We start from the raw sequence: 19,070 nt of genomic DNA on the forward strand, positions 1-19,070 counted from the left end.
AACCTACTCAACAATGCCACTGAGACAGACACGCACAGGCTGCCCACACGAAACCACAATTAACTCCAGCACTTTTTAAGCCATTGAAGGTCGACAAAATTAAACCCAATGTGCTTATTTTCCCCAAGCTGTGGCTGAGGCAGACAGAAAGGGGAGTCGAGGAGTTGGGGTAAAAGAGTCTGACTTTATGGGTCAGTCACATTGAACAGGAAATACAGGACGGCGCGCTAACGGTGAGATCGTATTTTCCCCTCTCCCTCCAGTGACTTCCTCGTCTTCCCATTCCATCCTGTCATCCTCTGGCAGCCATCCGCTGGCTCCAAACCCCATTGTCTGTGAGCGTGAAAAACAAATGAGGCTCTGAAGAAATATGGAGCTATGATAAGAATGGAATAAAGTCAGTGAGAGGCTGAGGAGGCAGCCTCTCTGCCCAAGTATGTTACGGACTTGGCCACCGAGCAGCTGTATCCAGCCCTGGATACCTCAGGCACGGACACAAAGATGGACAAGCTGCCTCAGAGAAGTGCTCGCATCCCCAACTCCCCCCCCCCCCCCTTGCGTACACTCCCTAAAGTGTTTTGACGCAAAGCCGGGCCGAGAAGTTGAATGCTGCAGGAAGTGGTGTTTAGTTTTGTCAAGGACGAATGCATCCAAGCCAGATGCCCAGACGGTGTGCCAAAACACAACTAAAACAAGAGGGGGAATGGACGGGGGGGGGGGGGGGGGAAGGGTGAGCTGAGAGCAAAACATCTCACGCAGATTGGGTCTCTCCTTCTCCTTTTACATGGTAAACTTATGTTAAGTAGGTCAGCCCCAATCTAACGCTCTCTGTGCCACTGGCAAAACAATGCCTTCAGCTTGATGTAATAGCCCTGTCCGCTTCAATATTACAATGCTTAGTCGTGACACCACTCTCCCCCATGGCTATGTATACAGCTCACCTAATGAAGTCAAGCTTCCACATATGGGCAGGGAATGGGTTTCACCAGCTGCTGCGCAGGGTTGCTTCTGCAGTCTGTTTTCTTTTACACTTGCTTGCTCTCTCCTGTTTTTCTATCGGACTATCTGGCTCTCCTTGACAAACAGTTGATGACGAACTGCTTGTATGTCATGCAATAAAACACACACATTCGACATGTAATCACACCCAGGCTATGACAGATTTCAATGACTTGACGTGTTGTTTATTTCTATATCTAATCATTTTCATGAAATCTCTGAAATGACAGGAACATGGTCAAAATGGGGGAACTAAACCCTCTATATGTCTCCTGTTTCACATGTTGCACATATTGTTCACTGAGCACCTTTCTAGTACTAGGAGTCACGAATACTCAACTGTCTGTTAACATGAAAGAAAGAAAGAAAAAACATGTAAGTGAACTTTGTAAATGTTTTTTTTTTTATTTGGAATAAATACCTTTAAGTCATGACCATTCAAAATGCCAGCGTAAACCAAAAAAAAAAAGAATTATAACAAGACACAAAAAGGTATTTACATGACTTATTTGTGCACAGCCAGATGGATGTATACATGGTATACAAGGCAGCCCATGCAGGACGTTGAAATCTTTTGCAGTACAAAGCGCAAAAGAAAACAAATTAAAAACATTCCAAGTAATACAGGAACCATCTTTTAGATGGACAATGTGGTCCCTCTTAAGAACCGCACAAAAACGAAAACGTATATGTACTGTATGATGGATTACAGGGATTTCAATAACTGCGAAACAAAAGAACATATTCACCACACAGGCTGTGGACACCAGACATACACACTGTACAGCCTCGTCGGCACTTCTCGCCTCAAAACGTTCTACTAGTAATAACTTAGTTACTATGGCAACTGTACCAGACAGGGCATGGTTATAGCAGCTGCACTGCTGGCTCAATGATAACATGAGGAGGAGCAGAGGACGATTCCGATAAAAAACAAACCGCTAAGTACACTTTGAGAATGGGACAAGGAGGACCAGAGGCTTCAAACAGGATGATAAATTGAAGTCACTGCTAGAACGTACAGCTAGGTAGAGAGCCCCACTGGGTTTCAGTGATAGTGAAGGAGTATGAGGCACTGAGAGGGGAGGACAGTCATCCTGGGGGAGCTAACTTGCTAGCGCAGCACGCCGTGTGACACGACACAGACGCCTGAGTGGGCAATGTTTATTTCCTGCTCTGCCTCTTCTTTGGGGATTTGGGGCGGCTTGTCTTGTCTGTATTTTTTTCCATGACCTCTACTCTTTCAAACTCTCTTTTTTTAGGTCTCATGAGACTACTACACAAAAAGTCAGGTCTTGTAGTTTTATTTTCTGAGATCAAAAACGAGAACTCCCATTTATCAATAACATGTTAAACAGTGCCAGTGGGAAATGCTCGTTTGCCCTTGTGTCTGCACAGACTCCCCATGCCCCTGGAAAAAGAGTGAACCCTCAGCATATTCCAGGACTTTGGATGCTCTTAGTAGCCTAGCTGTAAGAAGTTCAGTTAACCCAAATGTGTGACTGACACCACTAAAACACGTAACTCCGGCTCCACTGTCCATGTTCTGTGATTATTAACCTGTGAAATGGAAAAACCTTCTTGGGCAGTGAGCACAACCCTGTTAATATCTTACCCTGTCTCAGTAACAGAAGGCCACAGCTATCTCTCTCTATCCATCACAAGTCAGAGAGAATCGAACAAGTGCCTATTGCACCAAGACTTGCAGTACAATGGCATTTGCTTAGCTGGACTCCTATCTGTTTAAAGGAATGTTCCAAGTATACCAAATCCATCTTTTGTGTTGACAAAGATAACACAAACTGATTACTTGCTGTCATTGAAATGTCTCACAGGAGTAGAATGTTTCAAGGGATGTGGTCTCAGCAGCCAAGTGATAGCACCATGGTTGCACCTAAAACTGACTTACTGGGTGATAACTACAGCATCACAATGTATTTACTACAATTGCAACATCGTGGGGATGAATCTGAAACACTGGGTTATAATGGAATAAATTAAAGATGAGAAGTCAGTTTCTTGCTGGACTCGGGGCACTATTCGACTTGTGAACAGAACTGTTGGCTTCTACCGGTAGAAATAGGATATACCACGAGAGCATTATTTTCTTCTGTTACAACCAGAGGTAGACTTTGGTGTGATGAAATTTGAAATGACCATCAATGCCTCCGCGCTCTACTTTCCCCTCTGTGCTTTGTGACGTGCTCCTCCTGTCTGTTATTCACATGCCCCTCTCAAATGCTGTCTGTTTTTATCATCCTCGTGCCTAATCCCTGTTGCAGGCAGATGCGAAAATGTATGCACCAGAACGAACACAGTTCTGGATCGTTTTTTGTTTTCTTTTTTTTACGTTTCTTTCTTTTCTTTTCCTTTTTTTTGTTGAATATATTATTTAACAAAAAATGACATGTCCATATGTGGGAGTGGGTGGTGGTTGGGGTTGGGGGGGGGAGGGCATGGAGGTCTCTAACAGGGCCTTAATGAACAGAAGTCCAGCTCCTGCGGCTTGCGTTGCCCCGCGCAGTGCTCCCGAGGCAGCAGAAGTCCCGTCTTGGTCGTGCAGCGCAGGGGCCGCCGCTTGAAGCCCTTGCCGCAGGTCTTGGAGCAGGGGGACCAGTCGCCCACCTCCCACTCGGGACAGGGGTCCCCGCAGGCACGCAGGGCGCTGGGCCGCTGGGACGACTCACAGTCCGTCCGCGGCCCGCTGTCGCTGCCCAGGCACTGCACCAGCCTCCGCTGGAAGCCGTTGCCGCACGTCACCGAGCACTGGTCCCAGCTGGAGGCCTGCCATTTGCCCGGTGCTGCCTCCTGCTTGGTGTACACCGGCGGCAGCTTCTCCTTGAGCATGTCCCCGGCTTTGCCCCTGTCGTCGCCGGCGCCTCCACCGTCCTCGGCCAGCACGCTGTTCTGGGCTCGCGTGCGGCCCTCCTTCTTCAGCACCCGCTCCTCCTTGCTCTCGCGCGGCAGGTAGAAGGAGTAGCGGATGCGAGGCGGCGTCATCTGCCCCACCGACAGCACCTCCACCGTCAGCGCCTCGCCCAGGGGCTTCACCGCCTGCAGCGTCTCGGCGAGCCCCGCCGTGCCGCTGTAGCGCAGCAGACTGCCGCGCACTAAGATGTCCCGCTCCACGGCCGACACCACATAGTTCCCGTTCAGCAGGTACACCCCTTTGCTGTTTTTCACTGCCAGGTAGTTGTCGTCGTTCACCATGCCCTTGTAGCCACGCTGCCGGATGTCGACGTTGCCGGCTCCCAGGGGAAGTATGACCACAAAGTTATAGCCGTGTCTGGGGAAGCAGAGCACACAGCACAACATTACGTCAGGACATTTTATGGACTCAGCAGGGTATGAGTAATGCAAAATGTCGGTTACAGTGGGAGGTTTACGGCGGAGCAGGCCAAGGGTGTGTGCATTGAGTTCACTCACATGGGCTTTGTGAACAGGCCAGAGACTTTTTTGCAGTTTCGGTTGTCTCCCCCACAGATTCCACACTTGTCGAATTTCTTGCTGGAGCCCAATTTGCCGTCACACCCAGCCTTGATGCACTTTCCCTGGACACAAACCGAGGAGGAATCTGGAGAGCAGGGCGTACCATCCACCACCTGCGGAGGGAGAGCAGATAGGATATCTCACTTTATTACATTTTTCAGAGATGCCACAGAGGATTTGTAAAGCGCACATTCCAAATATTACCCCTTCCAAATATTAGAGTCTGGCTAAATTTCACATATCCAGCCAACATTTCAACCTTTTTTATGACATGATTTCCTTTTTTGTCTGTGCACAGATATGTGGCTAGCCTCCCAGTCTAGAGTTTAAATTTTGAGCACAGCACAAACTGATCCCATCCCATCCCTGAGAGGTTGGCCAGGTCAGCATGAGCGTGCCAAGGTCAGAGTGTAAGTAAAGTGTGAAGCACATGCATCACTGGGTCAGTGAGCGCTGTTTCGGGCGGCGCCTAATTGGACCCAATTCATGCCAAGCTCCATATTCTACTGCCTGCTCTGGCTGTTACATGGCTTGCCTTATAAGTTCAAGTCTCTGTTCCTGGGTTTTTTTTATGTCTGTGTATGGCAGCCTGAGCAGAATTCATTCTCCTGCTCCAAAAGTGGTGGATCGCTCTTTCTCTTTGGCACGACATGGCCCTCATCCAACTGATCTGAGGTCAGAGACCTCTGCTCTATATCACCATCTTCTGACGTCATTTCCCTCCTCCTCTACAGGTTAGGCTTAAGCCACATAACTCTGATGCTCCTGCAACATTTCACTCTTCACCCTTGTATCTATTTATCCCCCCCTCTTCCCCTCTGATTCATTCATCTCTCGCTCCCCCCTCTTGCTTCCAGCTCGTCCCATTGCTCATGAGAGGGCTTGCCTACTTATACAACCTGACACAGCCAACTCCAGCTGGCCCTGTAGTTTCAGAGATATCCCTCTCTCTACCTCTTTCTCTTTCCATCTATGTTTGTCTCTAAATCAACTCACAGGCCAGTTTGTGTTTGAAGGAGATGTCTTCCTCATGCAAGAAGTGTCTTCCAAAGGTTTTGTCTTTTAAATGCACATACATTATCCACACACAACAGAAGAGTGTCAAAGGTTTCCATAATTTCTCATGAATGTTTTTGTTTCTGCCGAAGTGACTTTTGTTTGCTAGTTCTCCAGTGTACACCATTGCTGGATGTCCTGGATTCAGTAACCTGTGTGGGGAGTTTGTAAATATTTTTCCAGATGGGTTATGTCCGAGGGATTGTTTAACACAGAGGCCCACTAAAGGCAGTTCAGCAGTTTGTTGAAAACTAGAAAAACAAAGTACACCCTAGGAGCCGTTCTAGACAGTTCACTTAAAAATTATAATGCACTTTAAAACTAATTGCAAAGATTTATCAGTTGTTGTTCCAAAGTTCCTCTGACGTCAAACAAGTCATAAACAATCTTTATTATGGTCAAGTAATAAGTAATAATGTTCAATTCATTCTAATTACACACTGGTTTTGGCTGAATGCTTGACCTCAGCTTGAACCAATGTAGGCTATTATAGCCCTGATTACCACATGGCTGTGAATTAGCTTGACAACTGTAAGATTGATAACATGTAACAGGATATCTAGAGAATTTAAACAGAATGGATACAAATAAAGCTGTGTTAATTTTGCTCACCTTGGGGGCAAGAACATAGAAGTAGCCCGTGCCATTGGCTCTGCAGATGAGCTTGCACTTATCCTTGGGCGAGACGCCGGAGTACTTGGGCACCCACACCACGGAGGGAGTGAGCCGGTTGGTGTTGAGGCTGAAGCCATTGAAGGCCTCGCACTGCTCCTCACGGTAGCTCTTGCCTGCACAGAGGATTGCAGGTCAAGCATTACAGAGGTCAAAAGGGCACGAGCACCCACAACACAACTGAAGGGGGAATTTGAGGTCCTGTTAAGGTCACTGCTGTGTTTCTGTCAGACTGAACCTATAAACTGCTCAAACTGCACCATTAGCACCTAACACAACCTGAGAGCAAAACCAGACATATTTCTCTGCTGGGTGAGTGGCAGGCTAGTAGTAATAGGAGGAGTATAATATATGCCTCATCCTTAAACCTGAAAATGTTTTACTTGATGAGATAACCTTTACTTTGATGGACATTTTTCAGTTGTAATACATACAAATAAACTGACGGCTCTCTTTTAAAAATAAATAAATAAAAATCAACAACCTTTTTAGACATGCAAACTAGCTGACTTTTTCCAACCATTTCCAATTTACAAGTCTAATTTACAATAGGCTTTTCCACTTGCAGAAAATGTATATCATTTGGAAATTCTAAGCAACTAAGGCAACCAACATCTTCACAACGACATTAACAACACAGACCATGTTAGGGGTTCTTGGGGCCTTACCTGTGTCTGGGCACGGAGTCAGATTACAGGAGCGGTACTTGACCCGCACCCCCTGGCAGTATTTGCCCCCGTTTGCAGGCAGTGGGTGGTTGCACTCCCTTTTGGCCAGCTGAACCCCACCTCCACATGTCCTGGAGCACGTTCCGAAAGCACCCCACTTCCCCCATCGGCCATCCACCTGAGGAGGAGACAGACGTGTTCAGACTGGTCAGCGCACAGCGCAGAGTTGTTCTCTCTTCTCCCCGCAGGAGGTTTGTGTTTTAGTGACATGCCAAAACATCTCTGTGGGGGCCACAGGTAACAAGTAGGCATTGACACGCTGACTCTCTGTGATACACACTTGGCTAATGTCACACCACCACGAAAGTTCCAGGAAAAGCGTGAGTGTCTCATGACAGTGAGATTGACAGAAGGCACCGAAGCCACAGACTTAGCTTTAAAGTGCCGAAGAGAAGAAGGGAGGAAGCATACATTTCCACTAGGTTCCAAGTCAGGTTCTTCTGTATGTCTGTCTACATGCATGCATTTTGTCTCTGAAGTAGACCTGGGTGTGTGTGTGTGGGAGGGGACTGCACTCACCCTGATCTTGGCGACATCTCTCTTCTCTATGCAGACCCCGCGCAGGCAGAGCCTCTCGTCGCCGCAGGCGGTGCCGTCAGCCCAGGGGAAGTGGCGTGTCTGGCACACCAGCTGGCCGCGGGTCTTGCCCGTGCACCACAGCCGGCTGCAGGGCGTCTCGATGAAGGGGCAGGGCTTGGAGCCGGTGCCGAAGGCCAGCTCACACTGGCGGTCCAGGCTGTAGGAGACACCAGGCAGAAGTTCGGGGAGGGCCAGAGGCTTCGGCGGCTGGTCCAGCAGGCACTCACCTATAAAGACATTCAGAGAGACAACATAGCATCTGGATTCATAGCTACACATCTTTCAGTATTATTTTAATGAAGTACAGTAAGACATTCAGAGAGACAACATAGCATCTGGATTCATAGCTACACATCTTTCAGTATTATTTTAATGAAGTACAGTAAGACATTCAGAGAGACAACATAGCATCTGGATTCATAGCTACACATCTTTCAGTATTATTTTAATGAAGTACAGTAAGACATTCAGAGAGACAACATAGCATCTGGATTCATAGCTACACATCTTTCAGTATTATTTTAATGAAGTACAGTATGAGTCTTAACTCATGACACATTCATATCACCATCACCCATATTCAAATATTTCAAATGTAACATTTTGATTCTTGACTTGACTTGACTTGAAAGAATACTCTCTGTCGCATCACAAAGTTTCCTTAATTACTATGTACTTAATACTCAATGAACTTATATTCAGTATACTTTTATTAGTACATGTTGGTGCTGGATGTAAATGAGGTTATGGTTAGGTCGTGCTTACAGTTAGTAAAATGCAATAGTATGAACTTTCATGAGAGGTTTTGGTATTATATATATATTATTACATGGTATTATATATTGCTTGCTTAAGTAAATTGTAATATGGATACCATAATGTGGAACTTAATGTTTCTCCCTCTTAATATGTTATATATTTTTCTTACGTTAAAGGATTGATCCCAAGAGCAAAAAAAGGCATGTCTGAATAATAAGCTTCTGGGATTGTATGGCCTTGGGTTATCCCTGTAAAATTTGCCGAAATTTGAAGTTCCCCTTGAGCTTTTGTTCAAATAAACAGTTATGTCAGGCAAGTGTTTGACTTTTCCCTCTCGTTTCAAACATCAGACGATCTGTCTGTGTGTGTGTGTGTGTGTGTGTGTGTGTGTGTGTGTGTGTGTGTGTGTGTGTGTGTGTGTGTGTGTGTGTGTGTGTGTGTGTGTGTGTGTGTGTGTGTTTGTGTGTGTGTTTGTGCAAAGGTTTCCATATGGTGGTAACATATGTGTACACTACGAAGTCCATGGCCTCCTAGTCAGTGTCGGCCCAGTGACCTTGAGACGTTTGCCTCTTTGAAGCCAAGGCTTGAGAACTGAAGCCTTTTAACGCTGAGCTGCTGAACACCACTCCCACCCATCACACTTTATTATATACAAACACACACCTTCCCTCTCGCCCTCTCTCCCCAACTCTCTTTCTCCACACAGACCTACTCGCTATCTTTTTCTTTCCCTCAATTCACAAACACTCTGCACAATGTTGACACCATTTCATTAAAGCACTGATTCAAACAGCACTATTGTGACACTAATCTTTCAGTTCAAGGACAGCATGAACATAGACGACAACTCTTATAAAGCCCTTATAATGACCACATACGGGGCTTATCCAATCTAACCTTAAACCAGGTGGACAGAGAGGATGGAAAACCCTTTGTCAAACTCCAAGCATGGTACTGGGTGTCACTCCCGAGAATGAGGAGCCAACGTCAAAGGCAAGAACCTTTCAGGAAATGAGTGCTCTTGAATGTGCGAAGCTTATCATGGTGAAATGTCCCTGAGGGATTTGTGATGAGAGATGTTTTAAGATACAATTTTGCTGCTGAATAACTAAGGGGAAATATACTCAATATTCAAAACTTCTGACATCAGTCTGTACAGATACACAATGACTTGTATCAAAGTGTCTGTCTATGTGTGTCTAGATATATACTGACAGGCTACACAGTAGGTGAGCTTCAAGTGTGATGAGGGCTGTTGAGAGTGTGTGTGTGTGTCCGTACCTACAGACAATGACCGTGGGCTGTTGAGTGTGTGTGTGTGGGTCTGTACCTATTGATAATAATGGGGGCTGTTGAGTGTGCGTGTGTATTTGTCTCTCTCTCTGTGTGTGTGTGTGTGTGTGTGTGTGTGTGTGTGTGTGTGTGTGTGTGTGTGTGTGTGTGTGTGTGTCAGTGTGCCAGTGTGTGTGTGTGTGTGTCAGTGTGCCAGTGTGTGTGTGTGTGTGTGTGTGTGTGTGTGTGTGTGTGTGTGTGTGTGTGTGTACATATTGACGATGACTGTGGGTTATTGAGTGTGTGTGTGTGTGTGTGTGGGTCTGTACCTATTGATAATAATGGGGGCTGTGGAGTGTGTCTGTGTGTGTGTGTGTGTGTGTCTGTGTGTGTGAGTGTGTGTGTGTCTGTGTGTGTGAGTGTGCGAGTGTATGTGTGTCTGTGTGTCTGTCTGGGTATTTGTCTCTGTCTTTACGACTCTCTAAAGTGGCAGTAATGAGGTGCAACAGTCACGTCCTTGTGTTGCTATCAGAATAAAACAACACAACACAAAAACTGACCCGGCCAAGATGCTATTTTAACCTGCGTGAGAACGTTCGGAGGGACTACACCTAGCTGCCAGAGAGACCCACAACCACAGCAGGTTGCCTGTCATAACCCCCATCTAATTTCAGACAGATGGTGGCCCTCGAAATAACAGCTTGTCCCTGCGCTCCCAAATTGCAGAGATCTGGAGCCAGACATGGTGGTTTGCCCTGGTTGGCAGTGGCCGTGGAAGAGAAGCTCAGCACAGATCACAGCAATGGCTGAGCGGCCCTACTGCAATCATCTTGAGGAGGCCAAACTTCCTGCTTTAGTTTGGCAGGAGCATCGCCGTGCCAGTGGCGGGAGTGGGAGAATGCATGACTAGTTTTTATGATGGAGCCACCCATGTCTGCAATGCGCTCTCACCTCAAAAAAAACATTCATGCTGGATATTACACCTCTTAACTCGTGCCGGCTTCATTTCAGGAAAGCGAAACTCGGACAAACGACGGCTCAGAGCTTGAGATTTTTCCACAGCTACTTGTTTTGAGGAAGGAACTCCGAAGATACATCTCCCCGAGGAGCGCGCTATTTTCAGCTGTTGTGTCTGGCGCTTGACCTGAGGCTGTGAGGAGCTCAAACAGAATTTGCCTGAGGGTCACCGAAGGTCACCGTCCCTCTCCATCCTCTACAAGTTGCATTCTCAACAATAAAAAACCTCTTGAGTTGACAAATGTAAAGCTGCGCAAGGCTCACCGTGTCCGCTGTCCAGGAAGTCGGTGATGATGGCCGCGCTGCACGGCGACCAGGGGCTGGTGCGGTTGATCTGGATGAGTGTGGGCGACATCATGTGATTGTCCTTCAGCTTCCCGAACACCTCCTCGCAGGCTTTCACGTTGTCGTGGGGCATGTTGAAGACATGGCCTGTTGAGAGAGAGAGAGAGAGGGAAAACGTTGAGGGAAAAGAACAAGGGAGGGCTAATGAGTCTCCACAATCAGTCAGTCAGTCAGCCAGCCGGCCACATCCCCCCCCCCCCCCCCACCCCCCCAGACGTCCCCTCCGAAGCAGAGCAGCAATCAGGGCCTCCGGGCTTGTTTTGTGTGAATCAGGTCAGCCGTCTCCCCACAGTCATGAGTCAGCGTGGGGGACCGGTGCCAATTTTCCATTTTGTCTTGTCAGCAGGAATCGCACATGCATGAGAAGCAACTCCGCGGTGCCCCCCAGCAGCCCTTTCTTCCCTCCTCTCCACTGACTCTTCATCTGCCCCCACCCCCCACAACCCCTCCACTGACTCTTCACTTTAACCAGACCCCTGTGAGTCAGTCCTGAAGTCTCCCCCCAAACATGCCAGTGTTTAGTCGCTCCGCGGTCTAACCACAGCACCGGTGGGAGAGCTCCAGGGGGAGCCGTGCGGAGGGTGTAATCAAAAAACTCAAATAAACACCGCAAAGCCCAGGTCGGGCTGGCGGGCACGGAGCTCAGGCCGTGCACGGAGGAGTCGTGGCACTGTGGAGCGAGTCTCGCCAGGGCAAGGAGGAGGGCTTACCGAGTTCGTGCGCGGTGGTGAAGGCCGAGGGCAGGCCGTCGTCCTCAATCACGGAGCAGCTCCTCTTGGGGTCACACATGGTGCCCACGTCTGCCATGCCCAGGGTGTCACAGGTGGACGCCCCACACAGGTCCTGGAACAGACATAGACACTGATTGAGCCTGACGGTGGACTGTGGAGGCTGGCCTGGAGTCAGACAGCAACAGAAACACGTACCATCTGAATTCATTTAGCACTTGACCTCCTCGAAACTCATGAGACAAAGAGTAATCACAACAACAGAGTTTGAGGAATGACCTACAATTGCAATTAACCTGTCAGCGTTGACTGTTGTGGGAATATGTCATCCTAACAAGCATTGTGGCCAAGACAAAACCATATTGGAGTACGTGATTGTAGTACATTGCTCATTAAGTATTAAAGAGTTCCTAAATTTGAATTGATTATCAATTGAATAAGCTGTAGTCCTTACACACATCACATGCACAAATGAACACAGACATACACATAGGTTAGGTGATGAAAGAGACCTTAAAGAGTCACTTTGTAGTGTGTTCAAAGGATGGTCTAGCCTGGCCATTCTTTCATCAAAATCCGAAGGAATTTTGGGAAGCAGCTCTCATTTCCAAAGAATTTCTTGAAGTGTGACCAGCATCCCAACCAAAAACATCTTGAGAAGAAAGATTTGCCATCCAAAAAAGGGAATTTCGTTTTTTTTCTGAGCATTTCTCATCTGAGGAGAGGAATTCCAGATGGCCTGTTAAATTTATTTCTGATTTTGGTGTTGCATGAGGTAATGCTGCTGCTTCAGAAAGTTGCTCTGCTGCTTAGTGGCAAAGTTTCCAGTTGACCTATATTTTGTTACCACTAAGCTTCACACTAAACCTCTTGAAATATTTGTTTAGCTGTCTGATATAAATACACAGTTTCCTGACGATAGGGGGTGGACATGGTGGCACACCTTCTATGGCCTGTTTCCCCAAAACACTATCTTATTTTGACAGGCCCAATCATATTGACAAAAGCCATGTACTGCTTTAGAAATTACAACTTATCTGCCTGTGAAAACATGACTTATGAAATTGCTAAACCTCAAAAGCCTCTATGCTAGTGTCCGCAGAAACGGTCAGTTATGAATCCAATTTTTCAAACGTGTATCCAAAGTGAAGATCCAAATCACTGTGACAAATTGTTTATGTACTCCAGTTGTACACCAATGAGAAATCCAATCCAGATGTCCATATGTGAGTGTGGGATAGTTATCAACAAAAAAAAAAAATGCTCACACACAGTGCTTCGTAAAACAAAGAGACATTGTTTCTCAGCAATCAACAATGTTTTAACGTTGACCTACTTCTGGAGTCAGCAGTTTCTCCCTTCATTTGAGTGGACGGAGCTGAGAACCTCCAAGGGCACACCATGGCCAAACCTTTTTCCTGACCTCCTTTTAGTGGGAGACGCCAAGAGCACCACAGCCAGCAGTTACTCTGTTCTCCTAAATCCACCGCACCAGTTGCAGTTGTAGAGTTCAAACACGTCAACAGTCACAGAGCCACAGTCTCCATATTTGACATGTGGGCCGAGGCGTAAAAACCGAGGACAGTGAAAGTAACTTTTCCTGCAGGATAATAATAAAACACGGATAAATAAATAAAACTCGTTCATGTCTCTTTTTACAGTCCATGTGGTTATTCAGCTGATACTTCTACCTGAAGTACACAGTAGAACAGTGAGGGTATGCATTCACAAAGGGCCTGAACTGACTAACTCCTCACCTAACTATTGGTCCAATTAATTTTTCATACCAATAGCTTCAAAGGAAAAGAGTCCAAATATGGTTCACTTTTGTCTATAAAAGTTGACATTTGGAAAGAATGTCTCGGGTGCCTTTTAATGTCATACAAAGAGATGACTGTACATAGATGAAGGTTTCTAGGCAGTAGTCTATTTTGCATCAACAAAAGGAAGACTTGAGGCATTTCTATTCTTCTTCTATTCTCTCTATCTTTATCATCATCAGAAATATCCTGGTTTCACATGCAACAAAAGAAACACCGTGATGAAGTCTCCCGGTGTCATTTGTATTGTTTTACCCTTTTTTATTTCATCACCTGTTTATGCAACTTCAAGAGTTTTACATCATTAAACATTACACTTCGTGCTGTTGCCTACAAGATAAACAAGAATATTTACAGTGGGAATAACATCAGTCTCTACATTTAAACTTGGGCTCAGAACTATGTGTCAGTGTACAGTTACATGGATCCAAGAAAACATGAAAATACCACACTGCAACTTCTACAAATCAACTAATACCTCTGAATCACCTTTGACTGATGGAGCTCTAGTGTTTTTGAAGGCTGGTGAGTGACCTGTCCGTCACACGTTTAAGTTACTTTGGATCACTTTCAAAATATGCCAGACTAATGACACCACCTCCGTGACATGAAAAATCTCGGCTTTCGTGTTCCTCTGAACGTCTGCCTGAAGTTAATGAGCCCTGACAAAGCCCATGGCACCAGCCAAATTAATCTCAAACCTCCAAAGTCACTCATCCTTGTGGGAAAACCTGTGATGAATTGTGTGATTACATAAAGAGTTTCCTGCATCCCCATCACCTAAAGGTGTGGCTAGGACAAGTCACAAACCAATGGGGGGAAAAAAAATCCCCTTCAGCGGGACTGACCCAGTTGGCACCCAGTGATGCAAACATATGATTTTCATTACGCCTTTATAAAATCCAAACTCTTCCATGTGTGCATTGACAAACTGCTGGTTCTTCAAATGATTCTCTCTCTCTCTCTCTCTCTCTCTCTCTGGGCCTGTCTTTTTTCTTTCTTTCTTTCTTTCTTTTTCTTTCTTTCTTTCTTCCTTTCTCTCTTTTTCTTTTCTTTCAGAAAAAGCTTTAACTCTCCTCACCCCCATACGCACTCTCCAAACATCCAAAATCCGCCCACCTGACTATAGGGTATTCAAGTGAAATGTGAGTCCAAAGCCTGTGACACATAAAATCAATCAACTACAGGACTGCAAGCATACAAAGTCTTAACTGACTCCACTGACAGCCTTTTAATGGTGTGCATGTAACAACCACAAGCTCTTCATGACCAAACTATTAGTCTTAGTCTCCGTGCCTCCCTCACAGTTAATTGTTTAGCCACGGGCTGGCTGGTGCTGGTTTTTATTAAGCATTTACAGTTACAACTCTGGATGACGTGGATTCAGATGGATCACCCGGCGTCTTTTCCACACCACAGCTTTCAATACAGGTACAAAGGAGAGAATGACTTATGCACAGGCCTGCCAAATGCGCAACTCTGCCAATGCACCCAAAGCTTTCTTTATTATGTGCTAATCTGGTGGTGCCCAAGAACTCAATAAAGGTGTGTGTGGGTTGAACAAGGGTGTAGACCTGAACCACAGATATTTCTTTTTTGGTTACAGTGCATCAAAGAAGTGAGATGACTGACCCACTGCCAAGGAGTAGGACTGGTCTGTCCAACCTATCCAGAAAACGCCCCTGCAGTCACACTTGACCGAAACCAATTCAAAGCATGAATTACTTTCCACATGTTCCCATATCTTCCGGATGACTTACAGAGCATTTGCATTTTGAGTGTGAACAGGGGCGTATTTCTCTCGTAACATGGAAACACCCTGGGAATATTGGGGACATAGAGCGAGGCATGAGGCATGAGGTAATCTTAACCCACACAGACGCACAGGGGAAGGTAAGTAACATGGGAGGGGTGAGGGGGGGAGTGGGTGTTCCAGTGCCACAGAGGCGCGGAGATCCTCCCCGGGCCACAGCTGCGAGGGCGTTCTGCGGTCGGGCGAGGGCAGGTGGGCCAGGGACCTGAGGGATTTGGAGGTTTCTCGCTGGGATCCAGAGATTTCGCTCCAGCTCACTAACCCCTCCAGGAACATCCATAATGGGAAACAGGCCTCCTCTGAGGGGACAGCCAGTGGGATAGAGAGAGCGGGGGGAAAAGTTAGATCATTCACAGCTGGAGCTGCAGTGGGGAAGATCCTGCAGAAACAGGACACTTCCCCTTGTTGTTGCACCCCTCAGAGAATTACATCTCCACCAACCACTGGCAGATTAGGTTCTGTGCACAACATGGGTTCCTACAAATGACTGTGATTATCAGACTAAGTCTATCAAATACATCCTTTCCAATAACATGCTGCATTACTGCCCTGAAGCGTCAGTCTTCAGTATTATCAAGCAATCTCACTGGTACTGCTCCTTACCAATGAGTTGTATGTGAATGGTATGGATTATATTCTCAATATTTTGTATTATGTCCAACAAAGCCTATCATGGTGTGACTAGTAGTAAATCAAAACTGTAGACAGGCACATACAGTATAGACACACTATGCTGCACAGTGGCATAACTAAGACTCAGAGGTCACCAAAAAGGGGTGTGAGGATTCTCTTTATTCTTGCATAAGTCTTGCACTGGATACCATGACTATTCGGTCAATAAAGAAGAGCACCAAAACATGTAAAACACTGAGGTCCTGGAATGTCAGACCAGCACTATTTTATGGGAGTAATACTTGTAGGAATTTAGGGAGTGACTTTGGACCCTGGCACAAAACAACTAGCAGCCCCCAAGGAAGACAACAGGGGAAAAATGAACCCTCTGGTGGAATTACTCATTTTGAAAGCACTGGGTGGTCTCAGTGACTGACAGTGGTCAGATGCTCATCATGGCCTGGTTTTATGGCAACCAGAGTTGATGAGAAACCATGGAAATCGTAATGCTTATGAATCCAACTGAACAGCTGTGATGATGCTGAGAATGTGTTGTAAGCTGATTCATTCAACTAATGATGACAGGATTCTAGCCACGCTGTTGAATCAAATAGCCATCAAGTATTGACACCAAGCCTGTTGTCAATATTGTGTTATCAATCACAGAAATGGTTAAGTCTTTGTTTGATTTGCCAGGTGATAATAGAGCTGACATGAGCCAGGTTTTTGGACCCTGGAGACACCCTATAGCAGTGTTAGAAGTAATGACCCAGTCACCAGACACTTGTTCCTCAGGGTAAGATGATGTTTTCATAATGTAAAACAATCTTTCAACCACTCTCAAGGCCCTGGCTCACTAGCAGAGAGAGCAGGGTCTAGGACAACAACAGAATTAGGGGAGTGATCGATTCTATGGTGAGTGTCTGACAGATGCATTCTTCCAGACAGTGAATTACTTGTGGACAGCAGCATCCCGAGGTCATGTTTGAACTTTGACCTTCTCCAGGGCACATAAAACAGAGCCCTGAACCTGATGCTCCTGTTGCAACCTGCCTTGCTCGATCTCTTGAGCATCCATCATGCTCACGTTAAACAAAGTGTTCAGAAAACTCTCAACACCTGTTCTGCTGGACATTTTAGACAATCAAAGACTTTCATTTCAGTTTGTAGATGGGGCAACAGAGGTTCACATACAAACACAATCATAACCATCATAACATAACATATGCTCATAACATAAACATAACATATGGTCATAACATGGACATCATAACATTAGGCTGATCTAAGCCTGGACTCTTTCAGTTCACAAAATAATTAACTTTTTTTTTCAAGTATGCCCTTCCCCAAAATCCCCTGTGAAGCCCCTCGATAAAAGAGCACCCCCTACTGAGCTGTGCTGATATCTTACCTGTTTGGTGAAAAGGATGGCAGTATCCCAATACTCTGGGTGCTTGTCGTTGTTTTTGTTCAGCTTCTTCTGCCAGGTGCAGAAGTTACGCAGAGTCATCGCTGCATTCCCGGAAATCTTAGGTCCCTTGTCAGCTTCGTTAATCACAATAAACTTGACAACTACGATGCTGATAGAGTTGAGTATGCTCGGGTGCTTGTAAAGCCTGGCTGCTACTGACATTAGGGTCAGGAGGTAATGTTTAAGGTCATCTCCATGGAATTTAGCCATGGACTCGTCAGCAACAACCAGTGTCTCAACATATCTCGGAATGGAGGCAAATCGTTTCGACCGGCTTTTCAACACAGTTTCTGTCATATTGCGCGGGTTAAGATCCTTTACGTGCTTGTATTTCTCCAAAGATTGCATGGCATCCTGGTTCAAAGCAGAATCCACAGCGCACCTGGATGTGGAGTTACCACCGAGATCCGCGTTGGTCCGACGTCGGATAACATGCGCTCTCTCAGCTCTCCAGTAGATTCCCGAGGACGTGTCATTGATTGCAGGTTTGATAAAATATTCCCAGCCATTGTACCCAAAAGCACCATGCAGGCCATTGCAAAGACTCAGTGCTGCGTAAGAATACCGTTCAGAGTTGACATCACCAGAATAGAAACACCGGCTCAGCTCTGCGCTCTCAACATCGCTTTGCGCGGTAACAGTCGGCGCAATGAAACTTGAATCTGGATGCAAATCGAGAACAAAATCTTGCTCGAATGCACTAATTTTAAAAATAATGTGTTGAGGGAATGCTTCCCTTTCGTTTTTGACAAAATTATCGTTTCCTAAATGAGGCTGATCGAGACGCGCAGGGAAGCAAAATTCACTCTGCATTGAAACAACAATGTCACAATGAGCAATTAGCAACTTCATGAGAATAACTGTCCTTATAAACATTGTGCTGATGAATGAAAACAATTATTAAATATCTGATAGCAGTTCGTTCAGCAAATCGTAAAAAATAAAACCCGCGATGATAATCCAGATGCTGCAGTCTAAAAAGTTGCTTCTGCGCGTCCTCTCATTGCAAAATCTCCATTAAGTAAAAGGTCCATTCCCTTGCTCTACCTGTATGCTGTGGCGACTCTGTCCCTCTGTCGACTTTATGCTAGCGCGTCATGTGTAAACATTAAGGGATTGTAATCAGAGTTTTGGGGAGGTGCTCGGAGAGCTCGTTGGGTATGCCTCTCAGGTTAAGGATAGCCCTGCAACCACTTGTAGCTGTGCGAGCTTTAACATCATCACTCTTGCGTGCTGCAATAAGTGTGCTTCCCACCCACTTTGCCTGTTCTAAGAGCGCAAAGCATCCACTGAGCAACAACATACGCAGGACATTACAATGGCATATGCCAGCTACGAGTTGTCACATAGTTTTACTGTGATGTCTGTGGGATCATTCCGTCTATGAAAGTAAATGGCTACTTATTCAGTATCAAAACCACAAGCAATCGGTTTGGTTTTTAATTGCAATTTGCTCCACTGTAATGGCTTACCTCCGTCACCACCAGCAACACAGGACATATATCACAAGACTAGATCCACATAATTTCTCTGGATACTGTAAAGGAGACCAGGCTTTGGCAAAGACGCGTCTATATGATCTATATTAAATGTTAGCCGAATGTTAGAGGTGTTTGTCTGAAAACATGACTGTTGTCACAAGTCACCTAGGTAGTGAGAATATTGCAACCTTTACCTTACACAGAAAAATATTTGATCTAAGTATCTCAC

The 19,070-nt window shown here is 45.9% G+C and overlaps 1 protein-coding gene across 1 annotated transcript; it reads right to left on the bottom strand.

Annotated features, from left to right (window-relative positions):
• Nucleotides 1-1,379: 1,379 nt before the first annotated feature.
• adamts15a (ADAM metallopeptidase with thrombospondin type 1 motif, 15a) lies at nt 1,380-18,867 on the bottom strand. Its single transcript, XM_012834797.2, has 8 exons — nt 17,301-18,867; nt 11,627-11,759; nt 10,836-11,003; nt 7,464-7,750; nt 6,885-7,062; nt 6,157-6,332; nt 4,426-4,601; nt 1,380-4,285 (listed from the first exon to the last, which is right to left on the bottom strand). Exons 1-8 carry the CDS (start codon nt 18,234-18,236, stop codon nt 3,466-3,468), a joined length of 2,874 nt encoding a protein of 957 aa, XP_012690251.2. The 5' UTR covers nt 18,237-18,867; the 3' UTR covers nt 1,380-3,465.
• Between the last annotated feature and the right edge of the window lie 203 nt (nt 18,868-19,070).

The sequence above is a fragment of the Clupea harengus genome, chromosome 8, assembly GCF_900700415.2.
Source record: "Clupea harengus chromosome 8, Ch_v2.0.2, whole genome shotgun sequence".
In the NCBI taxonomy this organism is placed as follows: Eukaryota; Metazoa; Chordata; class Actinopteri; order Clupeiformes; family Clupeidae; genus Clupea; species Clupea harengus.

What these genes read in the sequence shown, in the direction of transcription:
- adamts15a (XM_012834797.2), bottom strand. Translation starts at nt 18,236, where the DNA reads ATGTTTATAAGGACAGTTATTCTCATGAAGTTGCTAATTGCTCATTGT. An exon ending in GAGATGTCGCCAAGATCAGG is followed by an intron (nt 7,063 to 7,463) that starts GTGAGTGCAGTC and finishes TCTCCTCCTCAG; the next exon opens with GTGGATGGCCGATGGGGGAA. An exon ending in GACTCCGTGCCCAGACACAG is followed by an intron (nt 6,333 to 6,884) that starts GTAAGGCCCCAA and finishes TCCTCTGTGCAG; the next exon opens with GCAAGAGCTACCGTGAGGAG.